Source organism: Dendrobates tinctorius, unplaced genomic scaffold (genome assembly GCF_039654945.1).
Source record: "Dendrobates tinctorius isolate UK_male_01 unplaced genomic scaffold, ASM3965494v1 ptg000134l, whole genome shotgun sequence".
NCBI lineage: Eukaryota > Metazoa > Chordata > Amphibia > Anura > Dendrobatidae > Dendrobates > Dendrobates tinctorius.
The window spans coordinates 13,220,942-13,240,816 of record NW_027361802.1 but is presented as its reverse complement, the minus strand read 5'-3'; the positions used below and the strand labels follow the sequence as shown (position 1 = coordinate 13,240,816).

Below are 19,875 nucleotides of genomic sequence, written 5' to 3'. Positions count from 1 at the left end.
CGTGTTTTAAGTTGTGCGCCTAGCCACGCCAGATGCAACCTGTTTCATTTTTAGGTCTGTCCAACGGCGTGTAAAAAAAAAAAAAAAAAAAAAAAACCCAAAAAACCGTATGCACACCGAATACGACAAAATAACGCATTAGTCTATGGACATGCGCACGCCTGCATTAAAAAACACATGCATTTTAAGAGTTAACATGGCTAGAAACTGGTTAAAACCCATGCGCCTAAAAACGCATGCAAAACGCATGATACGTTTTTGCATGCATTTCTACTGCGCACGAAGCGCTGCGCTAAAAAAAGCCTTGAAAGTAGCCTTACAGACACGACTGCAATGTTTTTGCTGTACCATTGAAATGCAATGTTAAGTTATATTTGCAGATTGCCATTTTGTCCCTGCTATTTGTTATAACAGGGGAAAAACGGCGATTTTTGGGAAGGTCTTTTGCTGCCCGTTTTTGCGGAATACCATGAAAATCACGGCAATATGACCTCAGAAAACACGGCAAGTGTAAAAGCAGCCTTAGTGATATGATTCAATGTAGGAGGGAGGAACTAGAGACAGAGCTCCCCATCCTCCTCCTAGTTAGATAGACCTGTACTATAGCGGCTGCCATCTCCTATCTGTAATGGGAAAGTCTGTCTGCACTGAATGCAGATTTTACCTCAGAACTGAGAAGCTTGATAACATCTAAAAAAAAAAGTTTGGCACAGAAGCAAATTTTTCTGATAAGATATACGGTATTACAAGGTTGCTCATTTTTCATGTTTAATATTGATTTATGAGAAATTTAAAACATTGGTTACGCTTTAAGGATTATCCCATGAATAACGTGTATGTATAAAAAAAAAGTATTATATATAGTAGTCAGCTATTTCAGTTTCATATATCTAATAACTGATGGACTCCGTTATATTTCTGGATTCAAATGAGGTTTATTGTACTAACAGAAAATGTGCAATCTGCATTTAAACAAAATTTGACCGGTGCAAAAGTATGGGCACCTCAACATAAAAGTGACATTAATATTTCGTAGATCCTCCTTTTGCAAAAATAACAGCCTCTAGTCGCTTCCTGTAGCTATTAATGAGTTCCTGGATGAAGGTATTTGTGACCATTCCTGTTTACAAAACAATTCCAGTTCAGTTAAGTTTGATGGTCGCCGATCATGGACAGCCCGCTTCAAATCATCCCACAGATGTTCAATGATATTCAGGTCTGGGGACTGGGATGGCCATTCCGGAACATTGTAATTGTTTCTCTGCATGAATGCCTGAGTAGATTTGGAGCGGTGTTTTGGAACATTGTCTTGCTGAAATATCCATCCCCTGCGTAACTTCAACTTCGTCACTGATTCTTGCACATTATTGTCAAGAATCTGCTGATACTGAGTTGAATCCATGCGACCCTCAACTTTAACAAGATTCCCGGTGCCGGCATTGGCCACACAGCCCCAAAGCATGATGGAACCTCCACCAAATTTTACTGTGGGTAGCAAGTGTTTTTCTTGGAATGCTGTGTTTTTTAGCCTCCATGCATAACGCCTTTTTGTATGACCAAACAACTCAATCTTTGTTTCATCAGTCCACAGGACCTTCTTCCAAAATGTAACTGGCTTGTCCAAATGTGCTTTTGCATACCTCAGGTGACTCTGTTTGTGGCGTGCTTGCAGAAACGGCTTCTTTCGCGTCACTCTCCCATACAGCTTCTCCTTGTGCAAAGTGCGCTGCATTGTTGACCGATGCACAGTGACACCATCTGCAGCAAGATGATGCTGCAGGTCTTTGGAGGTGGTCTGTGGATTGTCCTTGACTGTTCTCACTTCTCACCATTCTTCTTCTCTGCCTTTCTGATATTTTTCTTGGCCTGCCACTTCTGGGCTTAACAAGAACTGTACCTGTGTTCTTCCATTTTCTTACTATGTTCCTCACAGTGGAATCTGACAGGTTAAATCTGAGACAACTTTTTGTATCCTTCCCCTGAAAAGCTATGTTGAATAATCTTTGTTTTCAGATCACTTGAGAGTTGTTTTGAGGAGCCCATGATGCCACTCTTCATAGGAGAACTACTTGCAAGTGGCCACCTTAAATACCTTTTCTCATGATTTGATACACCTGGCTATGAAGTTCAAAGCTCAATGAGGTTACAAAACCAATTTAGCGCTTCAGGAAGTCAGTAAAAAGTAGTTAGGAGTGTTAAAATCAAGAAAATGATAAGGGTGCCCATACTTTTGCACCGGTCAAATTTTGTTTAAATGCAGATTGTACATTTTCTGTTAGTACAATAAACCTCATTTGAATCCAGAAATATAACTGAGTCCATCAGTTATTAGATATATATGAAACTGAAATAGCTGTTGCAAAAACCAAAATTGTTATAAAGAAAAAAGGTTAACATTAGTAGGGGTGCCCAAACTTTAACATAGGACTGTATATATGTGTGTGTGTGTGTGTGTATGTGTGTGTATATATATATATATATATATATATATATATATATATATATATATATATATATATATATATATATTTTTATAATTTTTAACATGTGTTTATAAAAAAAAAAAAAAAAATTCCTGTGCTTAGAGAATCTTATAAATGTGCCCCTGCTGTGTAGTGGGTAATGTCTGACTGTACAGGGACATGGTCTAGTCATACCACAGCTCCTGGGCAGGGGAGGAACCAAAAGAGAATATACAGACATTACAGAATGGGATCGCAGCAGATTCTTTCGGTGAGGTTAAAATGTGAAATGTTTGATCTCCCAATTATGACAGGAGCTGTGGTATGATCAGACCATGTCCCGGCACAGTCAGCCATTACCCACTACACAGCAGGGGCACATTTATACGATTATCTCAGCACAGGGACATTTTATTTTTTGTTCTAAGATCTGTTGATTAAAATATACTTTGTTTGTGGGACAACAGGGAAGCCAGTGCCAGGAGCCCTTTCATTGCTCAGGAGAACAAAGGACTGACATGCAAGTTTCCAAATCCTTGTGTCCCCAATAGCAGCCAGGAGGGGACTATGCGCTCCATGCTGGTCCCTAAAGTAACCATAGCAGACATGCTAAAGCCAGATATTTGCTGGAAACCTCCAATTACCATTGTAGAACTGGTTTCCTAGTATCTGTGTCAGTGTTGCTAATTAGTAGTATCACTAGCGCTCTTGACGTAAAAAGTGTCTTTAAGGGCGAAACTGTGCTGTCATTGTTCGAGCGCAGCAGCTCTGTAATCTCTCTCGGGTGCACGTCACCTCTGCAGCGGCTTTGGCAACTGTGTAATAAAGTGTAGCGTGCAGTAAAAAATGGAGCCAAAACTGGAAAGACCAACCCAACTACAATTTAGGCCACATGCACAAGTTGAATTTTTTTTTTTATACCTCAGGAGTGGAACCAGGAGTGGGTGTTAGAAACACCACTTTTGTAATTATTATACTTTCCCTGACTGTTCCTCTCCTGATTTTGGCTTACAGATACTGGATCCTCGTCAGACGCCTCTCGCACAGCCAAACCAGATCTCACACTTTGCACTGACGAGGGGCAGTACACCTGAAACAGTGTCTGCAAAATGAGATTCTGGCTTTTATCTTGAGTCATGTGACAAGGCTCATTAAAGGGTCGACATTGACTGTTAGGATTGCTACTTCCTGTAGGTGGCACTAGAGTTCTAGTCCTTTTCCTGTCTGAAGAGACAATTTGCAGATACTGAGGTAAAAATCTAACCAAATACTAAATGTGAATGTGGCTTTAAAGAGATCCTTCTGCATCCGTTTTCCTCATGAAATTCATTTCTGTTTGTAACACGGACCAGGAACTCCAAAATACAGATGTAATTAAAATCTGCACCATGATGGCGCTTGGCATTTATACGAAATACACTTATTGTTATCCACCTGAGATTTCTTCGCTTTTCAGGATTCCACTTGGTCTTGATTTGTAGTGGGACCTGCCGCATGGTGGAAATGATGTGAACTCAGAACATAAAAATTCTCTGCATCATCGCAGAACAGTAGTGACCAACACTAAGCAAGGCATGTGCAAGGGCATGGCACTCGGACGTGTAATGGCTGGCTTATTACATATGTCATTTTATGGCTAATCAGGGAGAGGGCTTGGTAGAATGAGACAATGAGCAAACGCTGAACTGTCTCCATCTGCACTGGATTACTCCATCATGGCTAACATAGCTCTTTGTGTAACTCGGTATTGGCACTACATTTTTAACTGAACTCCCTTTTCTAGTAAATATATTCTAGACTGCACAGTGTGAGAAGTATTTAAAATGAATCTCTTATATAATTACAATAAGACTCCATGTCTATACCTATACCAAAATTAGTGACCAGACTGCTAGAAACCTACAACCTAGCCCACCTGTCAGATCAAAGACAAGTGATGAAATCCCACACACTGAAGTGAACATGTACAGTTGAAGCAAGATTCTAATGTGGACTTGTATTAGTAAGATGGATGATCTAACTGTAGTACAGCGTCACTCCGGTTACAGTGGAGAATGGCAAAATACCATAGGATATCTGGAGCTCTAATGTAGTGATGACTAAGCCCTAATATAGATGAGCAAGCACTGCTTTTGTTGCATCTGACAGTATCCATCTTGCTATTACAGGTCCACATTGATGCCTTGCTTCGTTAGGAACCATATTTATGTTCACTGCAGTGAATAGATCATCTGTCCTTTGGCTATGTGCACACACTTTTTGGAGTAGAAACTGAGTGAAAACTCCTAAGTTTTTGAGGAGGATTCTTGGCGTTCCTGCTCTATTATGTGCCCATAGCCTTTTGGTTTGACAGATTGGACCGACTTGTTGGTTTTTCAGCCATCCGGTTACCTATTTTGGGATTAGCTTTGGAATTTTTTTTAAGGTTAAGTTCCTACTATGAGTTTTCAGTGACTTATTTTTTTATTTTTTTTAAAAATTTTTTTATGCTGCAGGTTAGTCAAGTGAAATGGATTCATAGAAATGTCATGCAGGAAGGAGTGGCGCTGGGTAGAGAATAGAGCTGGAGTGACAGACTTCAGCCTCATTTGCTTATCAATTCAAAAGCTGACTTCTCAGTAAGGGTATGTTTCCACGGTCTGGAAACACTGTGGATTGGATGCTGTGTACAGCTGCAGCGTCCAGATGTTACAGCATAGTGGAGGGGATTTTATGAAATCACATCTCCACTATGCGTTCAAACACACAGGTGGCAGACCTGCGTATACGCACATGCGGCGCGTCTTTCTAGACCGCAGCATGTCTATTTATCTTGCGGAGACTCAGTCTCCGCAAGATAGACTGATATTTATGTATAGGATGCGGTGATTCCATTCCGCATGGTTCATTGAACACATATGTGGAATCGCCGCGCGTGCCTTTCTGCTAGCGTCTTTCAGCATTGACCTCACAACTAATGCGCGTTTTTCCTGCCAATAGATGCAGAAATGGTGCAGAAACCTTACTCAACGTGTGCACATAGCCTAATAGTAATTTGGTCTTGTGTAATACTAGTTTGTCAGGAACTAGTGTCAAGTTTCTCTCCCAATGGTACAGTGCTGAATATGGAAACATGCAGGGTTACAGGAATTTATGAAACCTAAAGTTTCCTCACATCAGTTGTGAAATCTCATAGCTTGTGTTTTACCACAGCAAAGATCACAGCAGAATGAGTAACCTGGTGAAACAAAGTGACTGCAGGGTTTTTTTTTTTTTTTTTTTTTTTTTTATTGCACCCATCTCATAGGTCACTCTGTGAATTTACAGTACGTGGGTGATAAAATATTGGGTTCCCTATCAGAATAGATATGTACATTGAAAGATGTCTGACACATAACTAATGCAGTGCGTGTGTAGTTTAATGAACTAGATACATGTTAAAAGATGGAGTGGGGTACCCCAAATTTTTCTTAATTTTTCTTAACCAGCTGAGGGAAAGCCAAAGGGGGACTGATGTTTAGGGGGTGTGTGCACACGCTGCGGATTCTGCCGCGGATCCGCAGCGTATTTGGCCCTGCGGATCCGCAGCAGTTTCTGCTGTGTTGTACAGTACCTTTTATACCCTATGGAAAAAAAAAGCTGTGCAGACGCTGTGGAATTTTCCACGCGGATTTGCTGCGGTTTGCCATCTCCTCCATTGTGGAGATGCAAAACCGCAGGCTAATCTGCAGATTTTGCAAAATCCGCGCGGATCAGTCCGCAGCATAATCCGCAGTGTGTGCACGTACCCTTATAGTCTGAGATGGGGGTAATGAATATGGAGCTTACCAGGCTATTATCAGCTCACAGCAGTCTAATTAGCCCTTACTGGGTAGTTAACTAACAAGGGGTGACTTCACCCCCTCTTCCCCTCAAAAAATTCAGGATCCGCCTATAATTAATAACCAGGAAAGGCTAGGCAGCCTGCTGTGGGCTGATGTTAAGAGCCTAGGAAGGGGCCATGGATATTGGGCCCCCTCTCAAATGAAGACCATCAGCTCTCAGCCGCCCCAGAAATGGTGCATAATTTAAATGCGCCAGTTCTGGAGTTTGGCCTCCGCTCTTCCCACTTGCCCTGGTGTGGTGGTAAATGGGGGTAATAGTATTAGGGTTGATGTTTGCTGACATCAAGCCCAGGGGTTAGAAATGGAGAGGCATCTATAAGACACCCCCATTACTAACACCGGAGTCAAATGTAATAAAGACACACAGACCAAGTAAAGTCAGTTATTGTAATGAAAACTCCCATAGCCATGTAAAAATAATAAAACCCCATATTCCTCACCTATCTGCAGATGATCCCTATGTGATGCTGTCCCATGAAGAAATCCAGCTCTGCTACATCTGGGTGGTTTGAGCAGTGGCATGATTTGACCTCTCAGCAAGCCAGTTGGGACACACAGGTTGTAACACAGATAGGAGTGTGATTACACTCCTGCAGTGTCTAACGCTGATGTGAGTAAGGTCACCGGAGTTCATAGCCGTTGAACCCTGGTTACCTTACTCGCATTACTGCTCACATCAATCTATCTTTAAATGAGAATCAGTCAGTCATTCTTTATGTAAAAGCTGATTTTAAAAATTCATTGCATACGCATGTCATATGGATGCTAGGTGAGAAAAATTGTATTGTAGTCGCATGACACTTGTCCTTTTTCAGGAACAACAATGGGCTGATTTTATTTACACTGAGTGCAAGCCCTTAAAGAAGTTGTCCAGTACTAGGAAAACCCCTTCTTGAACTAAATGTTTGGCCCCGATAAAATAAGAAAACCTGTGCTGGTGCCATTCCATCTGTGTTGGCATTCGTGGTCCTGGAACTCTGGTGTGGTGCCCGTCACCCAATCAGTGCTGGCATTATTGTCCATGCCTTTGTACGGAATAAACATGAAGAGGAAGCCAGGTCTGCAGCTGATCTGACTTCCTCTTCATGTTCTATCCATACGAAGGCGGAGACGGTAACGCCAGCTCTGACTGGGCACTTAACAATTTTTAAGGCCTTTTTCACAAGTCCGTTTATTTCCGGGACCGGAGATATCCATGTCTGTGTGTAATACGTGTGGCAACCGTGTGCTGCATCAGTACCACACAGCCACTCGCTCTCGGCAGCTCATTCACCAGTGGTTTCAGCTGGGACGGTCCCATCTTGGCCGCGTCTAGGTTGAAAACTATTTAGCCCCCAGACATGGATTATGGCGTGGGACACAACGACAGACAGATTTGATATATTGTTTTTTTTTCTTATTTTTATTACAGGAGATTGAGGGCTTCAGTGGAATTAGGTGATGCAGTAAGTATAGTTTAAGATTAATAAAGGAGTCAGTGTCATTTTTTTCAAATAAACGACTTTATTTTGGCTGTGTCTTTATTTAACATATAACTATAGGATTAGTAATGGAGAGGTCTTATAGACACCTCTCCATTACTAAGCCGTGGGCTTGATGTCACTTAACAATACAAAGGTGACATCAACCCCACAAATTCCCCAAGTTGCCACTGCTACAGGGCAAGTGGGAGGAGCCGGGCAAAGCACCAAAAAAGCGCATCTAATAAATGCGCCTTTTCTGAGCACCTGTGGGCTGCTGTTTTTAGGCTGAGGGGCCTATATCCATGGCTAAATAATGTGGGGACCCCTCTATTCTTGATAACCATCCTTGCTGAGGATTGCAGCCCCCAGCTCAGTTTTGCCTGGTTAGTTGAAGAAAGGGGGGAACCCACATTTGGTTTTTCAACTCGCTTATTCTGTTAGATCGCAGCTGGCGGCTGTGGAATACCCAGATCATACACACATACTGTCACTGTTATTGGTGGCAGCAGGTGTCGGATGACAGGAGTAAGAATCCAAAAAGCCCCAACCTGCTGCTGTTCGGACTTTAATATAACTCTTTTCATTCTCCTCTGCTCACGCCGATCGTCAGCAGAGCAGGGGAGAATGATGAGCGCTGTCTTCAGCACCTGCCGCTGGGGAACAGTTCTTACTGTAACATTTCTTTCCCGGTGCTGATGCGTGTCACACGGAGGACATCAATGTGTGCACGTGTGCTGGACGTTTTGCCGTCTGTGCTGACGGTAAAAAAAAAAACCTGACATGTCGGTGTGTTTTGCCCACGGACACGGTCCATGGAAACACACTGACATGTGCACAGACCCATTCATTTGAATGGGTCTGTGTGTTCATGTCTCCGGTGCATGAGAAGACTGTCACCACACATACCGGAGACATGGATGTGTGATAGAGGCCTTAGGCTGTGTGCACACGCTGCGGAAAAGGTGCGGATTCATCCGCGCGGATTTTGTACAATCCGCAGGTGAAACCGCAGGTCAAAAGACCTGCGGTTTTACCTGCGGATTGCTCTGCGGTTTTGCCCTGCGGTTTTTCATCTCCTCAATGGAGGAGATGGCAAACCGCAGGAGAATCCGCAGAAAGAATTGACATGTCAATTCTTTCTGCGGATTGAAAACCGCAGATAATCCGCTCGGAAAATTCCGCACCGTCTGCACTGCGGTTTTTGATTCCCATAGGGAATCATTGTACTGTACACCGCAGCAGAAACTGCTGCGGGTCCGCAGCGGCCAAAACCGCTGCGGAACCGCAGCAAAATCCGCAGCGTGTGCACACAGCCTTAAGGACTAGATAATTTGCCCATTCATAAGAGTTGATGTTCTTAGGCCAGAATTGGAACTTTTTGTCACTTTTGTGTTGTAAATTTTTGTTAACTGTTGGGGTAGTGATGAATGTGCTCGGCTAACGTGTCATCTGAGCTTGCCTGAGTGCTAACCGAGTGTCTTCAGCGTGCTCAAAAACATGTTCAACCCCTTTACCACCAAGGGTGGTTTGCACGTTCATGATCGGGCCAATTTTTACAATTCTGACCACTGTCCCTTTAAGAGGAAATAACACTGGAACGCTTCCATGGATCCCGGTGATTCTGACTTTGTTTTCTCGTGATAGATTGTACTTCATGTTAGTGATAAAACTTAATTCATATAACTTGCATTTTATTTGTGGGGAAAAAAAACAGAAATTTGGCGAAAATTTCTCAATTTTCCAACTATGCATTTTTATGCCCTTAAATCACAGATATGGCACACAAAAAACTAACATTTCCCGCATGTTTACTTTACATCAGCACAATTTTGGAACCAAAAATTTTATTTATTTATTTTTTTAGGAAGTTATAAGGGTTAAAAGTTGACCAGCGATTTCTCATTTTTACAACACCATTTTATTTTTAGGGACCACATCACATTTGAAGCCACTTTGAGGGGTCTATATGATAGAAAATCCCCAAAAGTGACACCATTCTAAAAACTGCACCCCTCAAGGTGCTCAAAACCACATTCAAGAAGTTTATTAACCCTTCATGTGCTTTTTTGAATATTATTTTTTTTTTTTTTTTTTTTTTTTACTAAGGGTAACAGGAGAAATTAGACTGCAAAAGTTATTGTGCAATTTGTCCTGAGTACACTGATACCTGATATGGGGGGAGCCACTGTTTAGGCGCATGGCAGAACTCAGAAGGGAAGAAGCGCCGTTTGACTTTTTTCCTCGCAAAATTGGCTGGAATTCAGATCGGACGCCATGTCACATTTGGAGAGACCCTGATGTGCCTAAACAGTGGAAACCCCCCACAAGTGACCCCATTTTGGAAACTAGACCCCCCCCCAAGGAACTTATCTAGATATGTGGTAAGAACTGTGAACCCTCAAGGGCGTCACAGAAGTTTATAACGTACAGCCGTACAAATAAAAAATTTTTTTTCCACAAAAATGATCTTTTCATCCCCAGTTTTTTTCCCAAGGGTAACAGGACCCAAAACGTTATTGTTCAATTTGTCCTGAGTACGCTCATACCCCATATGTAGGGGTAAACGACTATTTAGGTGCACGGCAGAGTTCGGAAGGGAAGCAGCGCCATTTGACTTTTTTGGCTGGAATTGAGATCGGATGCCATGTCGCGTTTGGAAAGCCCCTGATGTGCCTAAACAGTGGAAACCACCCACAAATGACACCATTTTGGAAACTAGACCCGCCCCTCCCCAAGGAACTTATCTAGATGTGTGGTGAGCACTTTGAACCCCCCCCCCCCCCAAGTGCTTCACAGAAGTTTATAATGTAGAGCCATAAAAATGTAAAAGTCATATTTGTTTTTTCCACAAACATGATCTTTTAATCCCCAATTTTTATTTTCTCAAGGGTAACAGGAGAAACTGGACCCCAAAAGTTGTCGTCCAATTTGTCCAAAGTACGCTGATACCCCATATGTTGGAGAAAACTATTATATAGGCACACGTCGGGGCTTGGAAGGGAGGAAGTGATGTTTTAGAATGCAGACTTTGATGGAATGATCTGCGGTTGTCGCACTTGGAGAGCCCCTGATGTGCCTAAACAGTGGAAACCCCCACAACTGACCCTATTTTGAAAACTAGACCCCCCCCCCCCCAAGGAACTTGTCTAGACGTGTGGTGAGCACTTTGAACCCCCCAAGTGCTTCACAGAAGTTTATAACGTAGAGCAATAAAAATATAAAAATCATATTTGTGTGAAAAAAAAAAAATATATATTTTTTTGCCCACAATTTTTTTTTTTATTTTCCCAAGGGTAACAGGACAAATTGCAAAACAACTTTTGGGGTCCAATTTCTCCTGAGTATGCTGATACCCTATATGTGGGGGTAAAACACTGTTTGGGTGCATGGCAGAGCTTGGAAGGGAAGGAGCACCATTTGACTTTTTTCAACGCAGAATTGGCTGGAATTGAGATCAGAAGCCATGTTGCGTTTGGAGAGCCCCTGATGTGCCTAAACAGTGGAAACTCCCCAATTCTAACTCCAACCCTAACCCCCAACACACTCCTAACCCTAATCTTGGCCCTAAACCTAACCCTAATGGGAAAATTGAAATACCTTTTTTTTTTTTTTTTTTTAAATTTTATTTTTTCCCTAACTAAGGGGGTGATAACGGGGGTTTGATTTACTATTTATGGCAGTTTTTATGTTTGGCAGCTGTCACATGCTAAAAGACTTTTTATTGTAAAAATAGTTTTTGCATCACCACATATTGAGAGCTATAATTTTTCTATATTTTGACCCACCGAGTCATGTGAGGTCTTATTTTTTGCAGGATGAGTTGACTTTTTTTTCTTGGTACCATTTTTGGGCACATGACATCTTTTGATTGCTTTTTATTCCCATTTTTGGGATGCAGAAGGAACAAAATCCAGCATTTCATGAACTTCTTTTGAGGGGTGCGTTTACACCGTTCTGCGTGTGGTAAAATTGATAAAGCGGCTTTATTCTTCGGGTCAGTGCGGTTACAGCGATACCTCTTTTGTCTTTTTTTATGTTTTGGTGCTTTTATGCAATAAAAACAATTTTATATAAAAAAATTATTTTTGCATCGCTTTATTCTGCGAGCTATAATTTATTTTTTTTTTGCTGATGACTCTGTATGGCAGTTTGTATTTTGCGGGACAAGATGACATTTTCAGCAGTACCATGTTTGTTTATATACGGTACATAATTTTTGATCGCGTGTTATTGCACTTTTTGTTTGGCGGTATGATTAAAGCATTGTTTTTTGCCTAGTGGTGGGACAGTTTTATAGGGCGGGTCGTTACGGACACGGTGATACTAAATGTGTGTTTTTTATATTGTCCCAGTGTGGGGCAATATAATAAAGTGTCAGGTCGCTGATCTGACAGTTTGCACTTCACTCTGTCAGATCAGCGATCTGACAGGCACTGCACAGGATTCCTCACTGCCTGCTCTCAGCAGGCATTGAGGAAGCCACCTCCCTGAAAGCCCCCGCAGCCATATTGGATCCGGGGGCCTGCAGAGGAGGCCCTCGGAGCCGCACATCGCGCTGCTCCGAGGGTCTCAGGGAAGCACGCAGGGAGCCCCCTCCCTTCACAATTCTTCCCTAATCCCCTGGTACACTGCGATCATGTTTGGTCGCAATGTGCCAGGGGTTAATGTGCAGAGGGCGGTCCGTGACCGCCACCTTACATAGTGCCGGGTGTCAGCTGTGATAATTCCTGACTGCCGTTGGGCCCTGGGTTCCTTCTGATGCATGACACCACTAGGCCTCATGTGGCTGGAGTGTGTGTCAGCAGTACCTGCATGATGAAAGTATTGATGTCTATACCAGCAAGCTAGAAAAATACCAAAAATAAAACTAATCTACTTTATTCAAAATTGAATTAAAAAGGACTTAGTCCATTCATAAAAATGTACATGTACAAAAAGACAAACACTTACAAAAACCGCTCAATCTGACGCGGTAAGACCAAATTTTCAAGCACCCTATCGGTATACCCTTGGTGTCTTTATCCAACTCTCCATAGACACCCCCTCGGAGTATCCGCTTCGTGTGAATTTGTTTCAAAAAAACACTCTCATGGTGCTAGAAAAATGTCTTTCACAGATCTATTGTACTTTATGTGCCACTTCTGTGTAGCATACATAATCATCACTAACAATGATCTTGAACAAATATCATATTAACAGCCTTATTCAAATAACCACCTAAAAATAAGAAATGGCATGATAGACAATCTGTAATTATATATAACCAAGGTGTGAATCAAGGCATTCCCCTTTTTTGATCATACAATTCACCACCTTTACAGATTTTTTATGTCATTTGGTATATCATGGAAAGATCTCACCCGAATCTATACATTCATGGGTTCCTCCATGTGACGCTCCCTTCTCCCTACGCGTTTCACCACACAGATCATCAGGGGAGTACTAAGTACAGCGTTATGCCTACATAAGAAAAATGCCATCCAAATGATTATGTATGCTACACAGAAGTGGCACATAAAGTACAATAGATCTGTGAAAGACATTTTTCTAGCACCATGAGAGTGTTTTTTTGAAACAAATTCACACGAAGCGGATACTCCGAGGGGGTGTCTATGGAGAGTTGGATAAAGACACCAAGGGTATACCGATAGGGTGCTTGAAAATTTGGTCTTACCGCGTCAGATTGAGCGGTTTTTGTAAGTGTTTGTCTTTTTGTACATGTACATTTTTATGAATGGACTAAGTCCTTTTTAATTCAATTTTGAATAAAGTAGATTAGTTTTATTTTTGGTATTTTTCTAGCTTGCTGGTATAGATAGAGTCTTCTAGCTAGAAGATCACTTGCTGTTAATTGAAAGTATTGATGCTATGAACTGTCCTGCCCATTTCTCAGACCTGAATCCAATCAAGCACAACTGGGACATAATGTCTGATTCCATCCACCAACGTCCTGTTGCACCATAGGCTGTCCAGGAGTTGACTGATGCTTTAAATCAGGTCTGGGAGAACATTCGTCGCCTTATCACGAGCATGCCCAGGTGTTTGTAGGGAGGTCATACAGGCATGTGGAGGCATCGTGCATAACTGAGCATCATTTCCTTGTCTTGAGGCATTTCCACTGAAGTTGGATCAGCAGCTTTTAATTTGATTTTCCACTTTGATTTTTGAGTATTATTCCAAATCCAGACCTCCATGGGATATTCCTTTTGATCTACATTGATCACTTTTATGTTTTATTGTTCTCAACACATTTCACTATGTAATAAAGATTTGCAACTGGAATATTTAATTCATTGTTGTCTAGGATGTGGTATCTTTATTTTTTTTGAGTAGTGTGTGTATATTTATTTTTTTGGAGCAGATCTGTACATCCCTCAATTGACATTTTTTGTATATCACCCAACTTTTTTTTTTTTTTTTTTTTTTTCCCCCTGTATACAATTTTCTCTAGGAATTGCTGGATATAAGCATTTCCCTGCCATGTTTCTTAATTGGTAAGGGGAATCTGGAGCAGATAGAAGTGACTTGGCTTTCTCAGGTTTATGACAGGTCATATTCTTTATGTTGTATGTTAGGGCTTTGTGCGTATGGTTTATATGTATGGAAATCAAACACATTTTTAACTGTGCAGAAAATGAGTAAATTTCATGTACACATGATTAATAAGTGTATGCCAAGCTTGTTTTTCAGCTGGCTACACTTATCTGCAGCCGGCAAAGGGAAAGTCTTTAATTATACTGACTAGGCCTTATTGCCTCTAACCTTACCTTACTGTTAACAGCTGTGCTGCCAATACAGTACTGGCCAGTGGCTCGAACTTGCTGATCGGTTGACGTCCAACGGTTAGACTCCAACCCCTGGCACCCACACTGCTCAACAAAACGGGGCACTTCTATCCCCAGTAAGTGACACCCGACCAGTGCTCTATTCCTGCTGTGTGATTGCTGGAAAAAGTGGAGCACCACACTCAGCAGCCTCTTCGGAAGTGAATCGAGCAGTGGTTGAGTGTGCACTCAGCCACTCCATGCTAGGGGTATGTGCACACTTCTTGTTTTTCTGGAAGATTTTTCTTAGCACACTTCTTTAACAAAAATGTGCATTTCTATGGAAAAGTGACTTGTTCATAAGTTTAGTCTTGTGGGCATCTTTTAACTGATTCAGGTTTGCCAAGATGCTAAGGAGTTAAAAGAAGTGAACTTGCAATTCTTTCGGCTTTTTCCATTCACAAGTCAATGGGATGTTTCAAGATTCAATTTGGCAGCTTCTTCATTGTTGAATGGATTAAAAAAAAAAAAACAAATTATAAAAACCTAATCGCTGATCTCAGCTGCTCCCCTATGCCTCGTCACATAGGACATTACTGGCACCATTGGTGCTGCCGAATAACTGGCTGAAGTGCAAGAAGTTGGGAACAGTGGACCGCACAAACCGCATTGGAATGGAAGGGCAGGGGTTGATGTGGTTTCCCCCATTCATAAGAGTGGGAAGGGGGCAGTATTGGGGGAGAGAGGACCCTTTTTAAATTTATTGAAATGTGCCAAACGAAAAATCTAAGGCTGCTCTAGCATGTTATATAGCTGCTTTTTTTTTTTTTTTAGTCTCTCTGATAATGTTTGCAACCAATCCAAGTGTGCATGTGTAAATCCATTAGAGAGGTGGTGATGGCTATCCGCTGAATGCTCCACATTTTCCTTATCTTGTGTCTAGTCACCTTAATTTATTTCCCACCCTCCTAAATGGTTACTAGATGACCCATCAATTAACTAAAACTCCATTTTCTGTAGCCACTTACAACTGTTTCTAAAGGCATCCAGATGCATCTTGCATATTCTATGTAGTATATGTTAAAAAAACAAAGCCTGTAGGAAACAGTGAGGCCAGAGTCACACTGGCGATTTAAACGGCCGAGTTTCGCATGGTAATACACGGCGCTGCCGCCGGGACTCAGGAGCGGGGCATGCGTCCGCATAGCAATACATGGAGCTGCACGCCCCGCTCCTGAGTCCCGGCGGCAGCGCCGTGTATTACCATGCAAAACTCGGCCGTTTAAATCGCCAGTGTGATCCCGGCCTTAAGCAAATGTTGTGATCTGATGAATGGACATCATAATGACTGACTTCTTTTGTTTGTTTCAGGGAAAGCTTGCCATCTCCTAATCATGCAGTCTCCTGACTACAGGGGAGGATCACGCCTCTTCCTCCAACCTCAGAATGGCAGCAGCATGCGATCACCGGGCTACGTGCCTGGCAGAATTGTTCCCTTGCGTCCACCGCCTCCTCCAAAGACTCAAGCCACAGCCAAATTTAATTCCTCTGGGCCTGAAGGACATTCAACATTTGGGTTTATAGGAGATGGACAAAACAATCATGCACAAGTTCTTCGCAGGAGAAGACACAAAAACACACTAATATGCTTTGCTATTTCCAGTCTGACTTTTTTCATTATCCTTGCTATTGTTTTAGGAATCTCCTCTAAATATTCCCCGGATGGTAAGTGTGGTGTTCACACACCTGCTCCATAGCATGAAACTGCAAGTACTGTCACACAAACTACTGTTCCCAGTTTGGTATCTATGAAATGATTATTCTTATGACTTGTATCTCAGAAGGAACCTCAATAGTGCTAAATCTGTAGTGGCTTTCAGGTCCTGTGTACGGCCTCCCCTCTATACCCCAGCGATCATAAGTTTATTAGCTATGATATTTTATTGATGGCCAATGTGCCTAGAGGAAAAAACATCTTCATACTTAATACTATTGAGGTTTTCCTGTTCAGCATAGTTTTTAAAGGTTAGATAGGATTTTAATTTCTACTTTTCAGACACTTTTTCCAGGACGTCCACCTGACAGCACTATGGAGGACGTCCTCCTCCTCCTTACAGGGACAGGAAAGCACACGAGAGGTTAAAAGGCCATGTCCCACCCCCTTTCCCTCAGTGTTTTTCCTGTCCCTGCACGGAGGGACACGCGAGAGCTTACCGGAGGGACCCAGGGGATCGTGCGGCCGGTCCAATCCTTCCCCTGTCAAGAGGTCCCGGGGCCGAAACTTCCCGGTGGGGAGTCCCTCGGCTCCAAAGGCCAGGAGCAGGACGGCGCTCCTGGAGGGAGCCGTTCCTCCCGGTGGGGGGGCTCTCGGCTCCAGGACGGGTCGGCTCCCCGCAGGCGGCTGGCCATGCGGGCACCGACAGAAGTGGGGCGGCGGGCCGAGTACCCGCAGGACGTCGCCGACGCTGGGCAGTGGAGGCCGGAGCACCATAGCAGGAACGGCTCCCTGCACGCGCCGAGCGCGGTCGCGCGCAGATGCCCGGCAGGAAGTGGAGGCGCGGCTTACCAGCGTCACATCCGGTGACGTCAGACGTCGGTTTCAAATCCAGGGCGCGCGCGCTCCTGGACCAAAGCGTTCTCCAGAGTCGTCACAGGTGGTTCCAGGCTGTGTGACTGCATCGGACGCCAGGGAATGGAAGGCAACACTGCATCTGGTGGAGGGGTAAGTGCGCATAGCGCAGACCACCCTCCCCACCCGTCCCCACAGCCCAGATCTGATGAGGTGCCCCTTATATTATCAGGGAAAGGGAACCCCGGCTGAGTCCCCCTCGGGGAAGGACCCGGCGAAAGCCACCGTCAAATCAGTCAGATGTCCGGTGTGCAGAGTAAAGCTGCCAGACACCTATAGCAAGACCCTATGCGGTCCCTGTACCTCCAGAGTCATAGGCGAGGAACAGCCATCTCTGCTTTCCGAAATGAGGTCGCTGATAAGGGAAGAGATTCAGGCTTCTACGTCCCGGCGTCGATCCCCCAGCCCTGGGCCAGGTCGCAAGCGTCCGAGGTGGGAACCAGTCCCAGTATCAGAGGCGAGCCCTAGCGAGGAATCCGATTTCCGGAACTCAGATCAGGAGGAAGAAGGCGAGATCCTGGGGGATAGTCAGGAACAGAACAGAAAGTACCTATTCAGACTGGAGGATACGGACGAGCTGGTACACGCGGTCAGAAATACCATGCAGATGGAAGAAGTCCCTAAGCCACAGTCCAGACAGGACTTAATGTTTGGAGGACTGGTGTCCCGCAAACAGGTGGTGTTCCCTGTGAGCGAGCACATCAAAGCAATGATCCAGGAGGAGTGGAAGGAAGCAGAGCGTCGGTTGACACTCTCCCGAAGCTTTAAAAATAGACTGCCCTTCGATCCCGAGGAAACTCGGGCGTGGGAAGAAGTCCCTAAGATCGACGTCCCGGTTGCCAAGGTTACGAAGAAATCGGCTATCCCAGCCGAGGACTCATCCGGTCTTCGAGACCCAATGGATAGAAAGGCGGACGTCTTGTTAAAAAGAACATGGGAGACGTCGGCGGCCCTGATTAGAGCCAACATAGCAGCCACCTCGGTGGCCAGGTCTATGTTCCTGTGGTTGGGGCAGTTGGAGGAAAACCTAACCAACAAGACCCCGAGGTCAGAGATACTAGCATCTCTTCCTCTTTTGAAATCAGCCACGGCGTTCCTGTCGGATACGTCGGCGGAATCAGTTAGGTTTGCGGCCAGAAACAGCTCCCTCTCTAATGCGGCCCGGAGAGCAGTCTGGCTTAGATCCTGGTCGGGGGATAACTTGGCCTTAGAAGGGTTATGTGCCATCCCTTTCTCGGGTCTGAGGGTGTTTGGTCCAGCCCTGGATAATATCCTTGAGCTGGTGTCTGATAAGAATAAGGGATTTCCGGAAGAAAAGCCCAGGCGGTCCCAGTCCTTTCGGAGAGGCTCCTTCTTCAGAGGACAGTCAGAGTTTAGGGGCCGGGCGAGGTCTAATAGAAGCTCCTACAGAGGCTCCTTCAGCCAAAGTGGGAAGAACAGAGGTCCCCCATTTGCATCGACATCTAGGTCGAGGAGACAATGACGCCATAGGCATTGGGGGGAGACTTCGCCACTTTGCAGCAAACTGGTCGCGAGTCACCAACAATCAGTGGGTCCTCAGAACCATCAGCGAAGGTTACAGGATAGAGCTCTATTCTCCTCCCCCCGACAGATATATTGCCCCCACTGTCGTCCAGGAGGACTCCGCAATGTGGTCGGATCTTCAGGACATGTTAGACTCAGGGGTCATAATACCAGTTTCACCATCAGAAAGAGGAAAAGGTCACTACTCTTCCCTGTTTGCAATTACAAAGAAATCCGGCGAGGCCCGCACCATCATAAACCTGAAGCCACTAAATGCTTGGGTCAGATACAGGAGGTTCCGGATGGAATCAATCCGATCCGCAATTCCTCTGATAGACAGGGACGCAGTTATGTGCACCCTAGACCTAAAAAAGGCATATTATCAGGTTCCTATTCATCCCTCATCCCAAAGCCTACTAAGGTTCGCGATCAGTTCACTAGCCCGGACCTGCCATTTCCAGTTCCAGGGTCTTCCATTCGGGCTGGCCTCAGCTCCCAGGATCTTTACAAAGCTGGTGGTAGAGGTGGTGGCCTACCTGAGAGATCAGGGTATTGTGATTGTGCCGTACCTGGACGACTTCTTACTGGTGGCAAGATCCAAAGAAGCGCTCATCCGAGACAGGATCCGAACAACTACTGTGATGGAGTTCCTGGGCTGGGTGATCAACTGGGAGAAGTCGGACCTCACACCAAACACCAGAAAGGTATTCCTGGGAGTCCTCCTAGACTCAGCCGACAGAATATCCTGGCTACCCGAGCAGAAGCAGAAGTCCATTCAGGCCAGAACCAGAGGTCTGTTGAAGCGTCAATGCTCCATAAGGGAAGCAATGGAGGTCCTGGGCCTCATGACGGCCTGCATCCAGTGTGTCCGTTGGGCCCAATTCCACTCGCGGTTGTTACAAAGAGAAATTCTCGCGAGGTGGGACAGGAGTCAGGCGTCGCTAGACAAACCCCTAAGACTCTCAGGACGAGTAAAGGAGTCCCTTCGCTGGTGGTTACAGGCCAGGAACCTTCAGGTGGGCGTGCATTGGACAACCTCTCCATACGTGGTAGTCACCACAGACGCAAGTGCGTGGGGATGGGGAGCCCACATAGAAGGGAAGATCTTCCAGGGGAAGTGGCCAGCAAGCATCAAGGCCAGATCCTCCAATTTCAAGGAACTCTTCGCGG

At 44.4% G+C, this 19,875-nt stretch overlaps 1 protein-coding gene across 2 annotated transcripts in view; it reads left to right on the top strand.

The window, feature by feature from the left end:
• Positions 1-19,875, top strand: part of CEMIP2 (cell migration inducing hyaluronidase 2) — a 164,977-nt gene that overhangs the window by 24,147 nt on the left and 120,955 nt on the right. For both annotated transcript variants that reach the window (XM_073543730.1, XM_073543731.1), the window contains exon 2: positions 15,924-16,277. In XM_073543730.1, the coding sequence (XP_073399831.1) occupies positions 15,947-16,277 (331 nt within the window). In that variant the 5' untranslated portion in view covers positions 15,924-15,946. The remainder of the gene's footprint in view (positions 1-15,923; positions 16,278-19,875) is intronic.